The 18,226-nt window shown below is 44.0% G+C and overlaps 2 protein-coding genes across 3 annotated transcripts; one reads left to right on the top strand and one right to left on the bottom strand.

Annotated features, from left to right (window-relative positions):
- Positions 1–2,357: 2,357 nt before the first annotated feature.
- LOC311141652 (transmembrane protein 127) lies at positions 2,358–6,087 on the bottom strand. Of its 2 annotated transcripts, none has more exons than XM_084177052.1 (4): positions 5,963–6,087; positions 5,114–5,419; positions 4,868–5,032; positions 2,358–4,437 (listed from the first exon to the last, which is right to left on the bottom strand). In XM_084177052.1, exons 2-4 carry the CDS (start codon positions 5,355–5,357, stop codon positions 4,127–4,129), a joined length of 720 nt encoding a protein of 239 aa, XP_084033178.1. In that variant the 5' UTR covers positions 5,358–5,419; positions 5,963–6,087; the 3' UTR covers positions 2,358–4,126. The 2 variants fall into 2 exon arrangements, with proteins under 2 accessions (XP_084033178.1, XP_084033177.1); XM_084177051.1 differs by having other exon boundaries at positions 5,114–5,393; positions 5,963–6,071.
- A 158-nt stretch (positions 6,088–6,245) lies between these two features.
- LOC311141441 (putative cytosolic iron-sulfur protein assembly protein ciao1-B) lies at positions 6,246–18,109 on the top strand. Its single transcript, XM_084176771.1, has 7 exons — positions 6,246–6,678; positions 16,108–16,256; positions 16,388–16,499; positions 16,635–16,723; positions 16,890–17,091; positions 17,191–17,266; positions 17,369–18,109. The coding sequence occupies exons 1-7, from the start codon at positions 6,540–6,542 to the stop codon at positions 17,601–17,603; spliced, it is 1,002 nt and encodes a 333-aa protein (XP_084032897.1). The 5' UTR covers positions 6,246–6,539; the 3' UTR covers positions 17,604–18,109.
- Positions 18,110–18,226: the final 117 nt, after the last annotated feature.

Below are 18,226 nucleotides of genomic sequence, written 5' to 3'. Positions count from 1 at the left end.
CCCACTTAAAAAGATGAGAGAGGCCTGTAATTTTCATCATAGGTACACGTCAACTATGACAGACAAATTGAGAAACATTGTAGGATTTTTAATGAATTTATTAGCAAATTATGGTGGAAAATAAGTATTTGGTCAATAAGAAAAGTTTCTCAATACTTTGTTATATACCCTTTGTTGGCAATGACACAGGTCAAACGTTTTCTGTAAGTCTTCACAAGGTTTTCACACACTGTTGCTGGTATTTTGGCCCATTCCTCAATGCAGATCTCCTCTAGAGCAGTGATGTTTTGGGGCTGTCGCTGGGCAACACAGACTTTCAACTCCCTCCAAAGATTTCCTATGGGGTTGAGATCTGGAGACTGGCTAGGCCACTCCAGGACCTTGAAATGCTTCTTACGAAGCCACTCCTTCGTTGCCCGGGCGGTGTGTTTGGGATCATTGTCATGCTGAAAGACCCAGCCACGTTTCATCTTCAATGCCCTTGCTGATGGAAGGAGGTTTTCACTCAAAATCTCACGATACATGGCCCCATTCATTCTTTCCTTTACACGGATCAGTCGTCCTGGTCCCTTTGCAGAAAAACAGCCCCAAAGCATGATGTTTCCACCCCCATGCTTCACAGTAGGTATGGTGTTCTTTGGATGCAACTCAGCATTCTTTGTCCTCCAAACACGACGAGTTGAGTTTTTACCAAAAAGTTATATTTTGGTTTCATCTGACCATATGACATTCTCCCAATCCTCTTCTGGATCATCCAAATGCACTCTAGCAAACTTCAGACGGGCCTGGACATGTACTGGCTTAAGCAGGGGGACACGTCTGTCACTGCAGGATTTGAGTCCCTGGCGGCGTAGTGTGTTACTGATGGTAGGCTTTGTTACTTTGGTCCCAGCTCTCTGCAGGTTATTCACTAGGTCCCCCCGTGTGGTTCTGGGATTTTTGCTCACCGTTCTTGTGATCATTTTGACCCCACGGGGTGAGATCTTGCGTGGAGCCCCAGATCGAGGGAGATTATCAGTGGTCTTGTATGTCTTCCATTTCCTAATAATTGCTCCCACAGTTGATTTCTTCAAACCAAGCTGCTTACCTATTGCAGATTAAGTCTTCCCAGCCTGGTGCAGGTCTACAATTTTGTTTCTGGTGTCCTTTGACAGCTCTTTGGTCTTGGCCATAGTGGAGTTTGGAGTGTGACTGTTTGAGGTTGTGGACAGGTGTCTTTTATACTGATAACAAGTTCAAACAGGTGCCATTAATACAGGTAACGAGTGGAGGACAGAGGAGCCTCTTAAAGAAGAAGTTACAGGTCTGTGAGAGCCAGAAATCTTGCTTGTTTGTAGGTGACCAAATATTTATTTTCCACCATAATTTGCAAATAAATTCATTAAAAATCCTACAATGTTTCTCAATTTGTCTGTCATAGTTGACGTGTACCTATGATGAAAATTACAGGCCTCTCATCTTTTTAAGTGGGAGAACTTGCACAATTGGTGGCTGACTAAATACTTTTTTTCCCCACTGTAGCCCCGTGTAGCTCAGTTGGTAGAGCATGGCGTTTGCAACGCCAGGGTTGTGGGTTCAATTCCCACGGGGGGCCAATATGAAGAATCACTAACTGTAAGTCGCTCTGGATAAGAGCAGCTGCTAAATGACTAAAATTAAAATTTAGTTCTATAAGTAATGTAATTACATTTTGCAGTAGCTTGGTGGTAGTTGGAACTAAATTCAAATGTTGGTAGTGTTTTCAGCAGTTATTTAGGCTACTTCTTTGCCATGTAGTGGTGTAGCTAACTACTGGAACTACACACTACTTTTTTTGCACAAAAAAAAACATGGAATTTCCTTTATTTTTCAGCATCAGACCTACCTAATTCTCACGTGAAACACTTTTTATGTAACTTTTTTTGCGACCCGAGCAAATTCACATTGACACGTGAGTTATAGATTTCACTCTCATTAAAAGCAAGTCTAAGAAGCGTTAGATCTGTTCTATGTGCGATATTTCAACACTACACTATGCTTGTTTTGTCACATAAACTGAAATTAGGCGAACTATTTGAATTTTAGTAACCAGGTAATGGTAGAGCGATTTAGATTTTCAGAGAAGTTTGGAAGTAGTGAACAATTTTTTCTAAGTAACTTTAGTTAAGTAAACTATTTTTCTTAAGGGTAGCTTTAGTGTAGCTTAACTTCTTCCAGTGTGAAGTAATTGGTCAACTATATTTTCAGAGTAGTTTCCCCAACACTGATTTTAGATGGGTTTTGTAGCAAAATGCTATAGCCTATATCCATTGTTTAGCTGGAAAGGAATGTTCGTATCGTGTATATTTTAAATACATATCTCATATTACTGTATTATTCATTTGCATAGTTCTTTATTAAAACATTTGTCACATTTGACTGTGTAAAACCTTGCAGTGCTACTTTTTCTGAGAGTGATGCAGATATATATAATTTTGCAACAAAATATGATTGTCTCTCTGAAATGAAACCATTTAGTGATAGATTTCAAACAAATAGATGTCATTTAACAACTCCATGCCATGATTAGATGGGGTAAAAAAATACACCAATCTCTTTCATAAGTTCTTTAAACAAAAAATGCTAATTTCTGAAACTGCATATAAAGCATTTGAGTGAAACTTTTCATTTTCAGTTCTTAGATTGAACGCAATTAGCTAAAACAAAATTTGACATTTATTTTTATTTAGAATATGACCAGCTTTATGTATAAACAGTCCACAATATTTTACTTAACATTTTTACACACTTATGAAAGTAAAGCAGAAAGGCAAAAATAAAATAAACTATGACAAAATAAAATAAACAATAGCGCAACAAAACACTTGTACAACTAGATTATTGACCACATGAAAAAAAGGTTGAATCCTAACACAAGTTGAGATTACTTGTGTGAAGTATTCCATCCCAAATGATTTCAATCAGATTCTCACAATCTTGAGGATCAGGGGGAAAAACTCATGCACAGACAACACACATAACTGTCACATAACTCAAGTTAAGTAATCACAAAGTACAAATAAAAATTGTCATTCAGTCAGAGGATGAGTCTACATCTACAATGGCGTCCAACTATTTTTTGTCAAAAAAAAAAAAAAAAAGAGAAAATAATGTTCCTCTATTTGTCCAACATAGGAAAAATGTGAATAACGTACATTGCAAAACTATGAGACACTTTACATTTCTCATGGTTTTCCATTAATTACTTTCATAACAATGAGTGCCTCAATCACTGGCCATGTTTATGTAAAATAGTTGTTATTTTTTTACTACTGACGAACCAATCTTACTTTAAATGGGAAACCTATTGACTTCCAAGTTCAGAACTGCACAACTGTTAGACTAAATAAAATGCAACAGTGCCTTGCATACACATCAAAAGAAAAAACAAGTTTACCACACCAGGGACAGCCAGTTAACAAATAATGGTCAATTTCAATTGAGAAATCAATGTCTAAAATTCAGTGTCTGTTTAACCTTGGTGCCTTTCAGGTTTAACTGATAAAATGTCCAATTATAATCACATGGCAGGCAAGTCACCAAGTTCACTCAAATGATTGCTGTTCAGTGGGCATTTAACACTTCAAACCAATGGCCCAATACTACTGCCACACTGTGGAAAGCCTAAACTTCCAAACTTAACCTTTGTCAAGCCATGACTTAAAACACTGTCATACACTAAGTTGAGTCTCACACCATATCTGATCATTCAATAAACCAGGTGTAGACCTAAACCGTACAGCAGTTCTTAAAATAACGCCCCATATATTACCAGTTTCTCTTGCTTTACATGTAAGGGTCAAGTCCTTAATGCCATTTACATGCAAATTCCTAAAAGCCAAGCTTCAGTGGTGAAAATACGAATCAAGTATTGAATCTCTGCCATTGTAAAAGGAAGCTTTCATGCACTCAAGCACCCACAATCAAGAAATAAGTGTGTCCATTTGTGTTAATGTTGATTATTGAAAGCAGAGTATTTGCAGAGAATATATCCATTTGGTACAGTTTTTGGATCACATATCTGTAGGTGTGTGTTTGAAACGAGGTCAATAGACGTGCTCATAGAGAAGCATGGATGTAAGAGAAAGAAGCGGCCGGGCTGGTTACATTAAGGTGTGTATGCAGGAGGCGGCTGGAACTGGTTGGCAATGTCATAATCAGCAGGATATGTTTCACTGCTCTCCTCCATCTCTGAGAGAAGCTCTAGAGCCTGTTCCTCCTCCTCTGTGGGGTAGTGGCGCAGCAGGTTTGCAGCTGTGGCCAGAATGGAGGCTCCACCAGCCCCCGCCACCAGGTAGAAGCTAATGGCAAAAGTGACGTAGATGAGCGAGCCGTGGTACTTCTTGTGCTGCTGCTGTAGCGACAAGATAAGCTCTGAGGCCCAGTAGCAGAACCCAATCACTGTGGCACACTGCAGCACTAAAACCATACAAAGAAAGAGCAGGCATGGGAAAAAGGAAAGGGGTTATTTGATTTCCATTGTTTCTATTAGGGCCGGGATGATACCAGTATTGCGATACTCATTAGTATCGTGGCAAGGAAACAAAACACAAAGCGGATTTAACTTCTTTAGGAAAACAACCCTAATGTTGGAAACAAACATCAATATGTCATCCAGAGTCACATTTATACATTTTCCAAGCTATAGCACACAATATTTACATACAGCAGGTTTTTAAAGGCCCAAAGAGTTAGGTCTGCTTTGTGTTTTCATGTTTGACATGGGGGGGAAAATATTGCCATACTGGTATCGTACCAGCCCTAGTTTATACTTTGCCTTTAAATTGTTGTCACACTTTAGCTGAATAGCTAATTTCCTCTCTTGTCCACAACCCAAACCCATTCATACCTGTGAGAATGTGGGCAAATGCGTATCTGCGGGTGATCTTGAGGGCAGGGTGCTTGGGTCCAAAGACATCCAACAGGAAAGCTGTCAGGCTGCACAGGATGCCCAGGAAGCAGAAGGCAGCAATGACCCTTAGCAGCAAGATGGTCTGGGAGTTCACACAGTAATCTGAAGAAGAAGTTGGTGATAGGTAACACAAACCACAGGTCGTATGTGCTTTGAGACACTGTTGGCAAAATCATGACTTACCCTCCAGGAGTTTTGGGTCAATGTATCCCAGGACGTCAGCCACTCCAAGCTCCTGCTTGGGACACGTCCCTCCATGAACTCGGACCCAAGCTGGTTCGGCCAAGGCCGTACATAGAGCCGTGATGGAGAGTGCTCCGGGGAGGGCAGATGCCAGGCTTCGCTCTGGCTGCTTGGGCAGTGCGGTACCCCCTCTCCTTCGCCGGCTTCCGGGGACAGTGGTACCCGGTGGTGCATACATAGTCATCCAATTCCCACTTGGTCGTCAACCAGGACTCAGTGCCTGATTTATAGCTATGATAAGTCAGTCTTCAAATGACAAACAGTTTTTGTTTTGACAAAGCGCCCTTCTGTCTGTGAAGTGATCAGTTAACTTCACTAAAACCGATAGTGTAGGTCAACTGGTAACAATATGTGTCAAATAAATAGGTTTAAGTTGTTGATTCACAATGCGTAATCTCTCAGCTAAATTACTCAAAAATAGACCGATAATTTTCAGTCTAGTTAGCTAGGGGCGGCAGGTAGCTTAGTGGTTAAGAGCGTTGTGCCAGTAACCGAAAGGTCGCTGGTTCTAATCCCCGAGCCGACTAGGTGAAAAATCTGTCGATGTGCCCTTGAGCAAGGCACTTAACCCTAATTGCTCCTGTAAGTCGCTCTGGATAAGAGCGTCTGCGTAAATGTAAATACAAAGCTCAGACCTCGACGTATGCCTGTTGTTAGCAGCAGAAGCTAGGTAGTTAGCAGTAGCCAAACAGCTAGCTAGCAGTCTAAAATCCTAGTTGATTTACTTCAAACAAACAGTAACGTGAACTGACACGCATAATAGACCAAATCTAAAGACATGATACTCACAATCTGGCCCAAATGAATACTTATACTAACGATTTTACGCTAAAAACAGAAGGCAGCCAATTAGCTAGCTAGCTAGCTTTCTTCCTGTAAAATTGTTTCCTTGTTCATCATCACTTCTTCTTTTTAGATTTGTTACACCAGACCAAGGTACTTTTGTGGTTATTACCGCCACCTACTGGGATATTATGCAGCTACACTTTCGCCATTTGGTACAACGTGTCCAAAAAACACGTGCAATGCTCATAATGTACTGATGGGGGCGGTAATGAGCCAGATGGACTTTAGATTGGCAGCGCTTAACTACGGAGAGGAAGAAAAAGTAGGACGTTGAGGTTAGAGTAATTTTGGCAAAGCTTTAGTTGCGAAATTTATTTACAAAAACCATATAACAACCTCGTATTTGAAGTGGATATTAGCTGTCTTCCTTGTTTATGTGTGTATTACGTTTGCATTATCCTCTTGGAGATACGGTTTTGTTGATATCATAGCTACGACTAGCTTGGTGTTTTGGTAGCAGCACATTGTGCTTTATCAGTTGCCAATAACAAGTCACTAGCTAGATAGCAGCTTGCTAGCAATGAACGACACTTTGGCCCTTCTACAGAAATTCAATGCGCATCCAGATTCCCGCTGTTGGTATGTTGCATGGAACCCTAAAGGCACATTGCTGGCATCATGCGGTGGTGACCGAGCCATTCGGATATGGGGAAGGGAAGGTAAATATGCCAAATCCACTGTGTGAAATGAACCTTATCAGCAGCATGTGCCCGCGGAAACCCAAAATTTTTTATAAAGGTGCAATTTGGGGCGTTCCTGCATGTGGCCATTCCTGCATCTGCAGGCACCTCTCTTTATACTTCTATTGGTCAAGTTTTGAAGATGCAAAATGACTAAGGTCGACGATGGATTGATTGGGCTACATTGATGCGCGTCACATGAAAACAAACATGTCTGAATACAGTGTTTGATGGTCTACATAACGAAGAAATCAGTACAATTTATCGTATTGGACGTGGAGGAAATTGGAAGAGTAGGGGGAGTCGGAGGAGAAATGTCGTCCCTAGACAAGGCAAGAACTAGATGTATGTCAGGAAAAGTGCAGTACAGTCGTGGTCAAAAGTTTTGAGAATGACACATATTAATTTTCACAAAGTCTGCTGCCTCAGTTTTTATGATGGCAATTTGCATATACTCCAGAATGTTATATAGAGTGATCAGATGAATTGCAATTAATTGCAAAGTCCCTCTTTGCCATGAAAATGAACTTAATCCCCAAAAAAAACATTTCCACTGCATTTCAGCCCTGCCACAAAAGGACCAGCTGACATAATGTCAGTGATTCTCTCGTTAACACAGGTGAGTGTTGACGAGGACAAGGCTGGAGATCACTCTGTTATGCTGATTGAGTTAGAATAACAGACTGGATGCTTTAAAAGGAGAGTGGTGCTTGAAATCATTGTTCTTCCTCTGTTAACCATGGTTACCTGCAAGGAAAAACGTGCCGTCATCATTGCTTTGCACAAAAAGGGCTTTACAGGCAAGGATATTGCTGCTAGTAAGATTGCAGCTAAATCAACCATTTAACTGATCATCAAGAACTTCAAGGAGAGAGGTTAAATTGTTGTGAAGAAGGCTTCAGGGCACCAAAGAAAGTCCAGCAAGCGCCAGGACCGTCTCCTAAAGTTGATTCAGCTGCGGGATCGGGGCACCACCAATGCTGAGCTTGCTCAGGAATGGCAGCAGGCAGGTGTGAGTGCATCTACACGCACAGTGAGGCAAAGACTTTTGGAGGATGGCCTGGTGTCAAGAAGGGCAGCGAGGAAGCCACTTCTCTCCAGGAAAAACATCAGGGACAGACTGATATTCTGCAAAAGGTTCAGGGATTGGACTGCTGAGGACTGGGGTAAAGTAATTTTCTCTGATGAATCCCCTTTCCGGTTGTTTGGGGCATCCGGAAAAAAGCTTGTCCGGAGAAGACAAGGTGAGCGCTACCATCAGTCCTGTGTCATGCCAACAGTAAAGCATCCTGAGACCATTCATGTGTGGGGTTGCTTCTCAGCCAAGGGAGTGGGCTCACTCACAATTTTGCTTATGAACACAGCCATAAAGAATGGTACCAACACATCCTCCGAGAGCAACTTCTCCCAACCATCCAAGAACAGTTTGGTGACGAACAATGCCTTTTCCAGCATGATAGAGCACCTTGCCATAAGGCAAAAACTCCAAGCATTGATTATGCAAGAATGGGCTGCCATCAGTCAGGATGTGGCCCAGAAGTTAATTGACAGCATGCCAGGGCGGATTGCAGAGGTCTTGAAAAAGAAGGGTCAACACTGCAAATATTGACTCTTTGCATAAACTTAATGTAATTGTCAATAAAAGCATTTGACACTTATGGAATGCTTGTAATTATACTTCAGTATACCATAGTAACATCTGACAAAAATATCTAAAAACATTGAAGCAGCAAACTTTGTGAAGACCAATACTTGTGTCATTCTCAAAAGTTTTGACCACGACTGTACTATCATGATGAGGAGAGTTATACTTGGAATACGGAGGAGGAATGGAGGGGAAAATGAGAGGCAGAGGAGGTCTAAGAGCGAGAGGGAGGAAAAGGGTGAGCTTGAGTCAGTTAAAAATGGCAGAATAAAGGGAGATGGTTTGTTAAAGAAGAATGGTAGAACGTGTAAACAGTGAGTTGAAGACAGGAGGAGAAATGCAAGTGAATGAGGGCGACGTATCGGAGATGGTAGGTGTGGTGAAGCTCTCGGAGCCCTCGGTTTGCACCGAGGGTCAGGATAAAGATGAGTCTGTAACAGTAGGAGTGAAGTTTTTGGAAAAAGTGGACCCTTGCCTTTTGGCTGATCCATTTGTGGTTTCAGGGTGGGTGAAAACAGAGTTGGGTGCTGTGAAATCGGTGAGGGTAACCAGAAGTGGTCTTGTGATAATTGTTTGTGTTTCTGCTGGTCAGAGGGAGCAGGCGCTCTGTGTTAAACGAATGGGGGCAAGAGATGTGAATTGTTTTTGCTCTCAAGAAAAATGTGCCATTGAAAGGCGTGATTACTGGGGTAGCGGTAAATGTGAAAGCTGACCAACTGAAGGGGAAGATTCCCGGTGTTTGTGATGCTCGTTGTTTGGTGCGACGCAGACAGGCTGGCATGAGTGGAGACACAGAAGAGTCATTGTTTGTTCTTTTGAGTTTTGTTGTTGAGTCTCTGCCCGACAAAGTGATGTTAGGATATATAAGTTATCCGGTACAAGCTTTTGTGCCGAATACATTACGTTGTTTCAGGTGTCAAGCTTATGGGCATGTGGCAGCAGTGTGTAGGAGGGAGCTGTGAGAAGTGTGCAGAAGGGTATGAGACAAAGGAATGTGTAGCATTGGGAAAAGTAGTGGTATTTGTTAATTGTAGGGGTGCCCATGGGGCTGGGGATCCGAAATGTCCGGTGCGAGAGAGGCAGGTTGAGGTTTCCAGGGTTAGAATAGTGCAGAAGTTGTCATATGCTGAGGCAGTGAAGAAAGTAGAGGAAGATGGTCAAGGGGGAGGGATCCTGAGAGGAATGGTGTGAGTAGTAGAGATGTACTAGTACAGAGGGATAAACCAACAAGTGATATATATTTCAGTAAGATTTGATTTTTGGTTATCAACTGTACTGCAGGGATGGAACGTACGTCGCAGAAAATAGAGGTTGTGGTGGCAGCTGCAGAGAGGTATTTGGGTGTGCGAGACTTAACATCAGAAGAGTTACAGGGTGTGTTATGTGGTGGTGTCCCATCCCTTCATTGGCCTGAAGTAGGAATAAATATATTTAAATAGTGGAGTATGGTAGTTATTATTATTATTATTATTATTATTATTATTATTATTATTATTGTTTTTAAAGCAAAGTATAAGGGAGTTATACTCCAGTCTAGTAGGTGGCAGTAACGCAACATTTATTGGCTGTCAACCGCCGTTAAACCTTCCCAAAGAAGAAGAAGACGCACAATGCAGAAATCGTTCCGCCATTTCCTGGTTGCTAAAATTCTAATAGTTCGCCTAATTGAAGTTTGTGAAAAACAAGCAGTCATTGTGTATATGAAATATATATTTACATAACCAAAAATATTGTATTTTCAACTGTTTGAAGCTGGTATACAAAACCAAAAGTAAAAGATGCAAAAACGAAACTTAAGCACGGGATTGCTGGATATTGGTGGGAACTGAAACATGCTGTCGAACCAGAGCATCCCAAACATGCTCAATGGATGACATGTCTGGTGTGTATGCAGGCCATGGAAGAACTGGGACATTTTCAGCTTCCAGGAATTGTGTACAGATCCTTGTGACATGGGGCCGTGCATTATCATGCTGAAACATGAGGCGATGGCGGCGGATGAATGGCACGACAATGGGCCTCAGGATTTCATCACGGTATCTCTGTGCATTCAAATTGCCATGGATAAAATGCAATTGTGTTTGCTGTATGTAGCTTATACCTGCCCATACTGTTACGGAGTCTAGTTGATAGGTAATCGACTAGTTGGACTGTTCCCCAGACTCCAGGCGTAGGCATTTGTACAAGGCTTAACAAGGCTATTGAACTGAACATTGGTGTCAGAAGTGGGATCGTTTCAGTGCTTGGTTCAGATGCTTTGGGTCGATGCAGACCCTCAGCTTCTCTGGTTTTTTCACTATGACCATATTGCTGATCCAGTCAGTTGGTTCAGTCACAGATGTCATGTGGCCATCGGCCTCATACTTGTCCAGCTGGGCCTTCACAGCCACTTTCATTGCAATGGGCACATTGCGAGGAGCACACTGGACTGGAGTAATGCTCTCATCCACTTCAAAGTGTACCTCCCCAGGCACTGATTCAACGGGCATGTTGAATACATCGTCATATCTGCTGAGTAGTTGTTCTTTGGACAGGGGTCCATGCTGGACATGATCCACAATGTGCAGGTCATTTGGTACAGTGAACTGCATCAGTCCCAGGCGTTCGCATGTAGAGCCTGAGAGGAGAGGATTTTGACTGGTTTTCACAATCTCGAACTCCAGCTTGTGTTTGCGTCCCCGAATAACACATTCGGTCTCAAAGGTGCCCATAGAGCTCATTAGTTCTCCTGAGTACAGCTTTAGTCTAGTATCGCTGGGAAATAGATGTGTGTCAGGTGCCAGATTGATTTTGTCTTTGTAGCTCATTACGTTGCATGTAGCACCCGAATCCAGTTGACATTGTTGTTGCTTGTTGTGTAATCGTAGTGTCACAAACCATTTCTTCCCTCTTGAGTGTACAGCCCCAATGGATTCATGCATGTAAATGTCACTTTCACTGTTCAGCTCTGAACATTGAGTAACATCATCAACACAGTGAATCTTGCCCTCACTCACCCTTCTTTTGCTTTTGAGACACACTTTTGCAAAGTGATTATTAGTTCCACAAGCTCTGCATGGTTTTCCATAGGCCGGGCAGTGCTCTTTGCCACGTGTGTGTGTATTCCCACAGTATTTACATGCTACGGGGCTCTCTGTGTTCACCGTTCGTGGTGAATTACTCTGCCTCGATTGGTTTTGTCTGAATGTCTGCCTAGCAACAGCGTGAACAGTATCAACGTCGGAGCGTGGGGTTTCCGTTTCCATTGCTCTCATTGTCATGTCAGTGACTTCAGCAGTGCGGCACATTTCGATGGCAGTTACTAATGTTAAGCCTCTCTCTCTCAGTAGACGCCGGCGCGTATTCTCATTTGCAATTCCCAGTACTATTTTGTCACGAATCAGTTCATCTTTCAATCCCCCGTATTCACAAGTGGCGGATTTCTCTCTCAAACGGGTTACAAAGTTGTGTACTGACTCACCCTCTTCCTGTTTGCAGCTTCCGAAAACGAACCGCTCGTAAATTACGTTTCTGGCGGGTTTGAAGTAATTCTCCAATGCATCCAATATAGCCTTTGCATCACACTGTTGTCGTGCCGTGAGGGTGAGATTGTGCCGGTAGATATGCCTGCATTCGCTGCCCATTAAACTCCTCAGAGTTGCCGCTTGTACCTCGTTGGGTTTCTCATGTAGACCGGTCGCCAGCGCATAGTCCTCGAATTCATCCCTGAAGTTGTCCCAATTAGTATTCCAGTCCCCTGTGAGAACCATGTGATTTGGTGGCGGAATGTTCGCTGCCATAGCAATGGAATAGGAGATTTCTTTGTCTTCAGTCATGGAGGTAGGTAGTGATGCTAGCTAGCCAGCTAACACGAGTTGATCAGTGTTGTGAGTAGGAAACGGCTTGTGTTCGCATATGGAACGTAACTGCGCCTATACTGTACTTAGCTACAAAAATAACAAACGTGTGTTTTCCGAGCCACTTCTGATACCATGTTTCTGTATGATATGTTGGATTAAGGAATAAAGACAGACACCAATGTTCAGTTCAATAGCCTTATAGAGGATGTCCTCTATAAGCTTCCCAAGGCCAGGATTTTCACCTTGGTGGATGCCCGAGATGCATTCCTTCAATGCAAGCTGGACGAAGAAAGCAGCTTCATGACTACCTTCTGGACCCCCTGGGGTCGGAAACGCTGGCTCAAGCTCCCGTTTGGTGTCTCAGTGGCGCCTGAGGTATACCAACGCAAGCAGCACGAGTTACTGGCTGGGCTCAAGGGCATTGAACCCATCGCCGATGATATCCTGATCGTAGGCTGTGGTGAAACAGACGAAGAAGCAGAACGCGACCACGATGTGAAGCTCCTGGCACTGATGGAGCGCTGCCGATCAGTTAAGCTTCGTCTTGGCCTGAAGAAGCTGCAGTTCAAGGTGAAAGACGTCCACTTCCATGGCCACATTCTCTCGGCAAAAGGCCTGAAGCCGGACCCAGACAAGGTCCAAGCGATCCTCGACATGCCAAACCCGTCTGATGCAAAAGGAGTACAGCGTCTCATCGGCTTTGCAAACTATCTTGCAAAGTTCATGCCACACCTATCAGCAGTCTGTGAGCCTCTGCGCCGGTTGCTGGACAAAGACACACCATGGCACTGGCTACCCAAGCACGAGGCCGCAGTGCAGGAGATGAAATCTCTGGCTTCATCCATGCCAGTGTTGCGCTACTACGACGTCACGAAGCCTGTCACAATCCAGAGCGACTCTAGCCAAAGGGGACTTGGATGCTGCCTTATGCAGGAAGGCCAGCCCGTTGCGTTTGCCTCGAGAGCGCTCACCCCCACCGAACAAAACTATGCACAAATTGAGAAAGAGTGCCTCAGCATCGTCTTCTCCTGCCAGCGATTCCATCACTACTTATATGGTCGAGAGCTGGTCACCGCTGAAACTGACCACAAACCACTCATTGCCATATTCAGTAAACCTCTCCTCAACGCGCCCAAGAGGCTTCAAAGTATGCTCCTGACTCTGCAAAACTACAGCCTGAAGGTCATTTACAAGCCAGGACCTGAGATGTACATCAGCGACACACTGAGCAGGGCAACAGCACAATGTACAGGTAGAGGCACTGCCTATCAGCGGCAGGCCATCTGTTCGCTACAGCAGGAACAACAAGATGTTCAACAGATCAATCAGGCAGACTACTTAAACGTGACAGATCACCGCCTAGCCCAGATCAGGCAACATACTGACAAGGACGAACACCTACAGTCACTGAAGTCCATGGCTCTCGCAGGTTGGCCATATCTGAAAGAGGAGACACCTTTCACAGTGAGAGAATACTGGACCTTTCGAGATGAGATCAGTGTGCAAAATGGCGTCTTGTTCAGAGGTCAGAAGGTCATTATTCCCAAATCACTACGTCCAGAGATGCTTACCCGCATACACTCCAGTCACGTTGGAGGTGACGCATGCTACCGTCAGGCTCGTGAAACATTATACTGGCCAAACATGCAAGCAGAAATTAAAGACTTTGTCAGCAACTGTACCACATGCAACGAGTACGCTCATGAACAGCAAAAGGAAACCATGATGTCACACGAACTGCCCACAAGGGCCTGGCAAATCATCAGCATGGACTTATTCAGCCACAGACAAAAGGACTATCTTCTCCTCGTTGATCATTACTCTGACTTTTGGGAAATTGAACTGCTCCCTGACTTGTCCGCAGAGACGGTCATAAAGCGCTGCAAGGCGCAGTTTGCAAGGCAAGGTCAGCCTGACAAGGTAATCACGGACAATGGCCCACAATTCACTGCACAGTTCAAGCGTTTCGCCTCAGAATGGGAGTTTGACCACGTGACCTCCTCTCCAAGACACCCAAAAGCAAATGGCAAGGCAGAATCAGCTGTCAAGATTGCAAAAAACCTGTTAAGCAGGGCCTTGCGCGACAGCAACGACCCATGGAAAGCGATCTTACAGTGGAGGAACACACCCACCGAAAACATGGACAGCAGCCCAGCACAACGCCTTCTGTCCAGACGTCTGAAGACTACTATCCCCGTAGCTAACAAGCTACTTGAGCCCTGCGTCATGGTTGGCGTCACGGACAAACTGCGTCACAGAAAGCAGCTCGCTAAGTGCTTCTACGACCGGACTGCTCGAGACCTACCAGAGCTGGAGGTGGGTGAAACTATAAGGATGAAACCGCTGCCGGGAGACCACACAGGACTTTGGAGGCTGGGCACATGCCTACAGAGAGTTGCACCACGTTCTTACCTGGTGGATGTTGGTGGCTCCCTCTATCGTCGCAATCGGGTGGATCTGCGCGTAGCAGAGCAGACAAACCAGAACATGCCATACACTCACTTAGATGAGCTGGATCACAGTCCAGGCCTAAGGGTAAGGGGTGCAGAATTGAGACATGAGCCAACTGAAGGTGAAGCTTCTACCCCACCAAACTCTCCAGCTCGTGGCCCTAATCCTACCCCTGTCAGAGCCAATACTTACTCACGGGTGGGTCGGCTGTGCAAGCCACCGGACAGGCTTACTCTGTAAGCAAGAGACTTAACTTGTTGTCTGTTAATTAAAAAAAAAAAATATTTCAAAAATAAAAAAAAAAATAAAAAAAAAATTGTTTTAAAAGGAAGATGACAGCTGAAGTAAAAAGAAAATGTCATGCTTTTCAATTGTTATGACTTGACTGTTAAGAACGCAATGTTATGCCGTTATGTTTGCACTTTCTATTGAAAAGGATGATGTTACGGAGTCTAGTTGATAGGTAATCGACTAGTTGGACTGTTCCCCAGACTCCAGGCGTAGGCATTTGTACAAGGCTTAACAAGGCTATTGAACTGAACATTGGTGTCTGTCTTTATTCCTTAATCCAACATATCATACAGAAACACATACCATAACCCCACCGCCAGCAAGGGGCACTCTGTTAACAACGTTGACATCAGCAAACCGCTCGCCCACACGAGGCCATACACGCTGTCTGCCATCTGCCCGGTACAGTTGAAACCGGGATTTATCCGTGAAGAGCACACTTCTCCAGCGTGCCAGTGGCCATCGAAAGTGAGCATTTGCCCACTGAAGTCGGTTATGACGCCGAGCTGCAGTCAGGTCAAACCATGGTGAGGAGGACAAGCGCGCAGATGAGCTTCCCTGACACAGTTTCTCAGGGAAGCTAGGTGAAGAAGCTGTATGTGGAGGTCCTGGGCCTGCGTGGCTACACTTGGTTTGCAGTTGTGAGACCAGTTGGACGTACTGCCAAATTCTCTAAAACGACGTTGGAGGTGGCTTATGGTAGATAAATGAACATTACATTCTCTGGAAACCGCTCTGGTGGACATTCCTGCATGCCAATTGCACGCTCTCTCAAAACTTGATACATCTGTAGCATTGTGTTATGTGACAAAACTGCACATTTTAGAGTGGCCTTTTATTGTGCCCAGCACAAGATGCACCTGTGTAATGATCATGCTGTTTAATCAGCTTCTTGATATGCCACACCTGTCAGGTGGATGGATTATTTTGGCAGAGGAGAAATGCTCACTAACAGGGATGTAAAGAAATTTGTGCACAAGATATGAGAGAAATACACTTTTTGTGCGTATGGAAATGTATGTTGTTCAGTCTAGTTAGCACACAGTGTCGCCGGAATTTCATGCAGGAACCAATGGGATGCTCGAGGGGATGCAGGAATGCCCACATGCAGGACCGCCCCAAATTGCGGGTTGCAGTAGCACACTACTGGAAAAAATGACCCCCATTTGATTATCTGTGTAGGTGACTCTTGGGAATGCAAGACCGTGCTCCAGGATGGACACCAGAGAACTGTCAGAAAGGTGGCATGGTCCCCATGTGGGAACTACCTGGCCTCAGCCAGCTTTGATGCCACAACCTGCATCTGGAAAAAGAAGAATGATGATTTTGAGGTGAGGGGACTGTTCTTCTCAACCTCCGACAATGGTCTCTGTGAACAGCTTACTACTGTATATGCATTTATGACGATGATGGTAAGATATGGCCCTAATTGAGAGCATCACACTGTCTCTGTTTCTTTCAGTGCTTGACTGTGTTGGAAGGACATGAGAATGAGGTCAAATGTGTGGCCTGGGCCCCATCCGGTAACCTGCTGGCCACATGTAGCAGAGACAAGAGCGTCTGGATCTGGGAAGGTTAGTGCTGCATCAATATAGAAATACAAACTCATTTTATTCCTATCACATTACTTGTTTCACATAACATTCAACTGTTGTCTCTCAGTATGTAGTTTTGAATACTCTCTCACCATCTCTTTCTGTCTTTCTCAGTGGATGAGGAGGATGAGTATGAGTGTGTGAGTGTGGTAAACTCTCATACACAGGATGTTAAGCATGTTGTCTGGCACCCAACACAGGAGGTACTGCCTACATATGCTGTTTCATTCCTTATACTAATAGCAACATTATATAATCTCATGACACCCCATTGCTATTGCAAGGCTTCTCTGGACTAATCGTTTCAGTATTCTGTGCTCTGCATTCACTGTCTACCCCCACTAAAGCTAACTGATGTTCTCTACGCAGCTCCTCGCCTCATGTAGCTACGACAACAATGTGTGTGTCTATAAAGAAGAGGATGATGACTGGGAGTGCAGGGCGACCCTGGAAGGACACACCTCTACTGTCTGGGGTTTGACCTTTGACCCAAGTGGCCAGAGACTGGCCTCCTGCAGTGATGACTGTACTGTGAAGATCTGGAAAGAATGTCAGCCTGGAGGTAGTCAGGGTGAGAAAGATACACACAATGCTCCATAGATGCATAAATGTATAGATGGTGTGGGGAAAAGGAAGGTAAGGATAAATCCCCCCCTTTTTTTCTTTACAGAAGTCACAGACACGGCTTGGAAATGTGTTTGTACCCTTTCAGGGTTTCATGGACGGACAGTGTATGATATTGCATGGTGAGCATCCTCCTCTTTATATAAATATATATTTTAATCACTTTACATATTTAAAAATGCAGCCACAGATCCACCAAGTCAGTACTCTTTTGTTGTTCTAAGGTGTCCGCTGACCGGTGCCCTGGCGACTGCATGTGGTGATGACGGAGTGCGTGTGTTTAAGGAGGATGAGAAGGCTGACCCAGACCAGCCTGTTTTCTCCCTGTCTGCCCATGTACCTAAGGCCCACACCCAGGATGTCAACTGTATCGCCTGGCACCCCAAGGAGGCTGGGCTCCTTGTCTCCTGCAGTGACAACGGGGAAATAGCAGTCTGGAACTACCAGTCTGGAGTCTGAGAACATGTACAGTATGATGGCCAGTTAGGACTTCCAGATCCAGTGTTTAACAGTGTCGAATTTACCTTGTACTGTCGAGGGTGGCAACAGCACTGAAATTGTCATGCATGATGTTTATATTATTAATTCCTCTTGCAATAACCTGTTTTAATGAGGTTAGAGTGGTTATGATTTTATATGATACTGCTACAGGGCGGCAGGTAGCTTAGTGGTTAAGAGCGTTATGCCAGTAACCGAAAGGTCGCTGGTTCTAATCCCCGAGCCGACTAGGTGAAAAATCTGCCGATGTGCCCTTGAGCAAGGCACTTAACCCTAATTGCTCCTGTAAGTCGCTCTGGATAACAGCGTCTGCTAAATGACTAAAATGTAAAATGTCTAACATTCCTGCCTGTGCACTTGTTTTGTGCTTCAAAAATGAATGTAGGCCCTAAATGTGTTACATTATAACTTGTGAGCTACATGTCATAATTATGTATTTGATTAACAATACAATTTACACATTCCAATGGTGTTTTTGTAATATCAAGAAAAGAAAATTGTCATGTGAAACGTTATAGATATTTAATCAAGGGATTCAGCACACTTATGTCTAGATGCTAGCTAAATGTTTCCAGAAACCTTAA

Source organism: Coregonus lavaretus (genome assembly GCF_964263955.1).
Source record: "Coregonus lavaretus genome assembly, chromosome: 14".
NCBI lineage: Eukaryota > Metazoa > Chordata > Actinopteri > Salmoniformes > Salmonidae > Coregonus > Coregonus lavaretus.
The sequence above is the reverse complement of the archived record's forward strand: the minus strand, read 5'-3'. Positions and strand labels throughout refer to the sequence as shown.

What these genes read in the sequence shown, in the direction of transcription:
- LOC311141652 (XM_084177052.1), bottom strand. Translation starts at nt 5,357, where the DNA reads ATGACTATGTATGCACCACCGGGTACCACTGTCCCCGGAAGCCGGCGA. An exon ending in TGACCCAAAACTCCTGGAGG is followed by an intron (nt 5,033 to 5,113) that starts GTAAGTCATGAT and finishes CTTCTTCTTCAG; the next exon opens with ATTACTGTGTGAACTCCCAG. An exon ending in ATTTGCCCACATTCTCACAG is followed by an intron (nt 4,438 to 4,867) that starts GTATGAATGGGT and finishes GTATGGTTTTAG; the next exon opens with TGCTGCAGTGTGCCACAGTG.
- LOC311141441 (XM_084176771.1), top strand. Translation starts at nt 6,540, where the DNA reads ATGAACGACACTTTGGCCCTTCTACAGAAATTCAATGCGCATCCAGAT. An exon ending in AGAAGAATGATGATTTTGAG is followed by an intron (nt 16,257 to 16,387) that starts GTGAGGGGACTG and finishes TGTTTCTTTCAG; the next exon opens with TGCTTGACTGTGTTGGAAGG. An exon ending in TCAGCCTGGAGGTAGTCAGG is followed by an intron (nt 17,092 to 17,190) that starts GTGAGAAAGATA and finishes TTTTCTTTACAG; the next exon opens with AAGTCACAGACACGGCTTGG.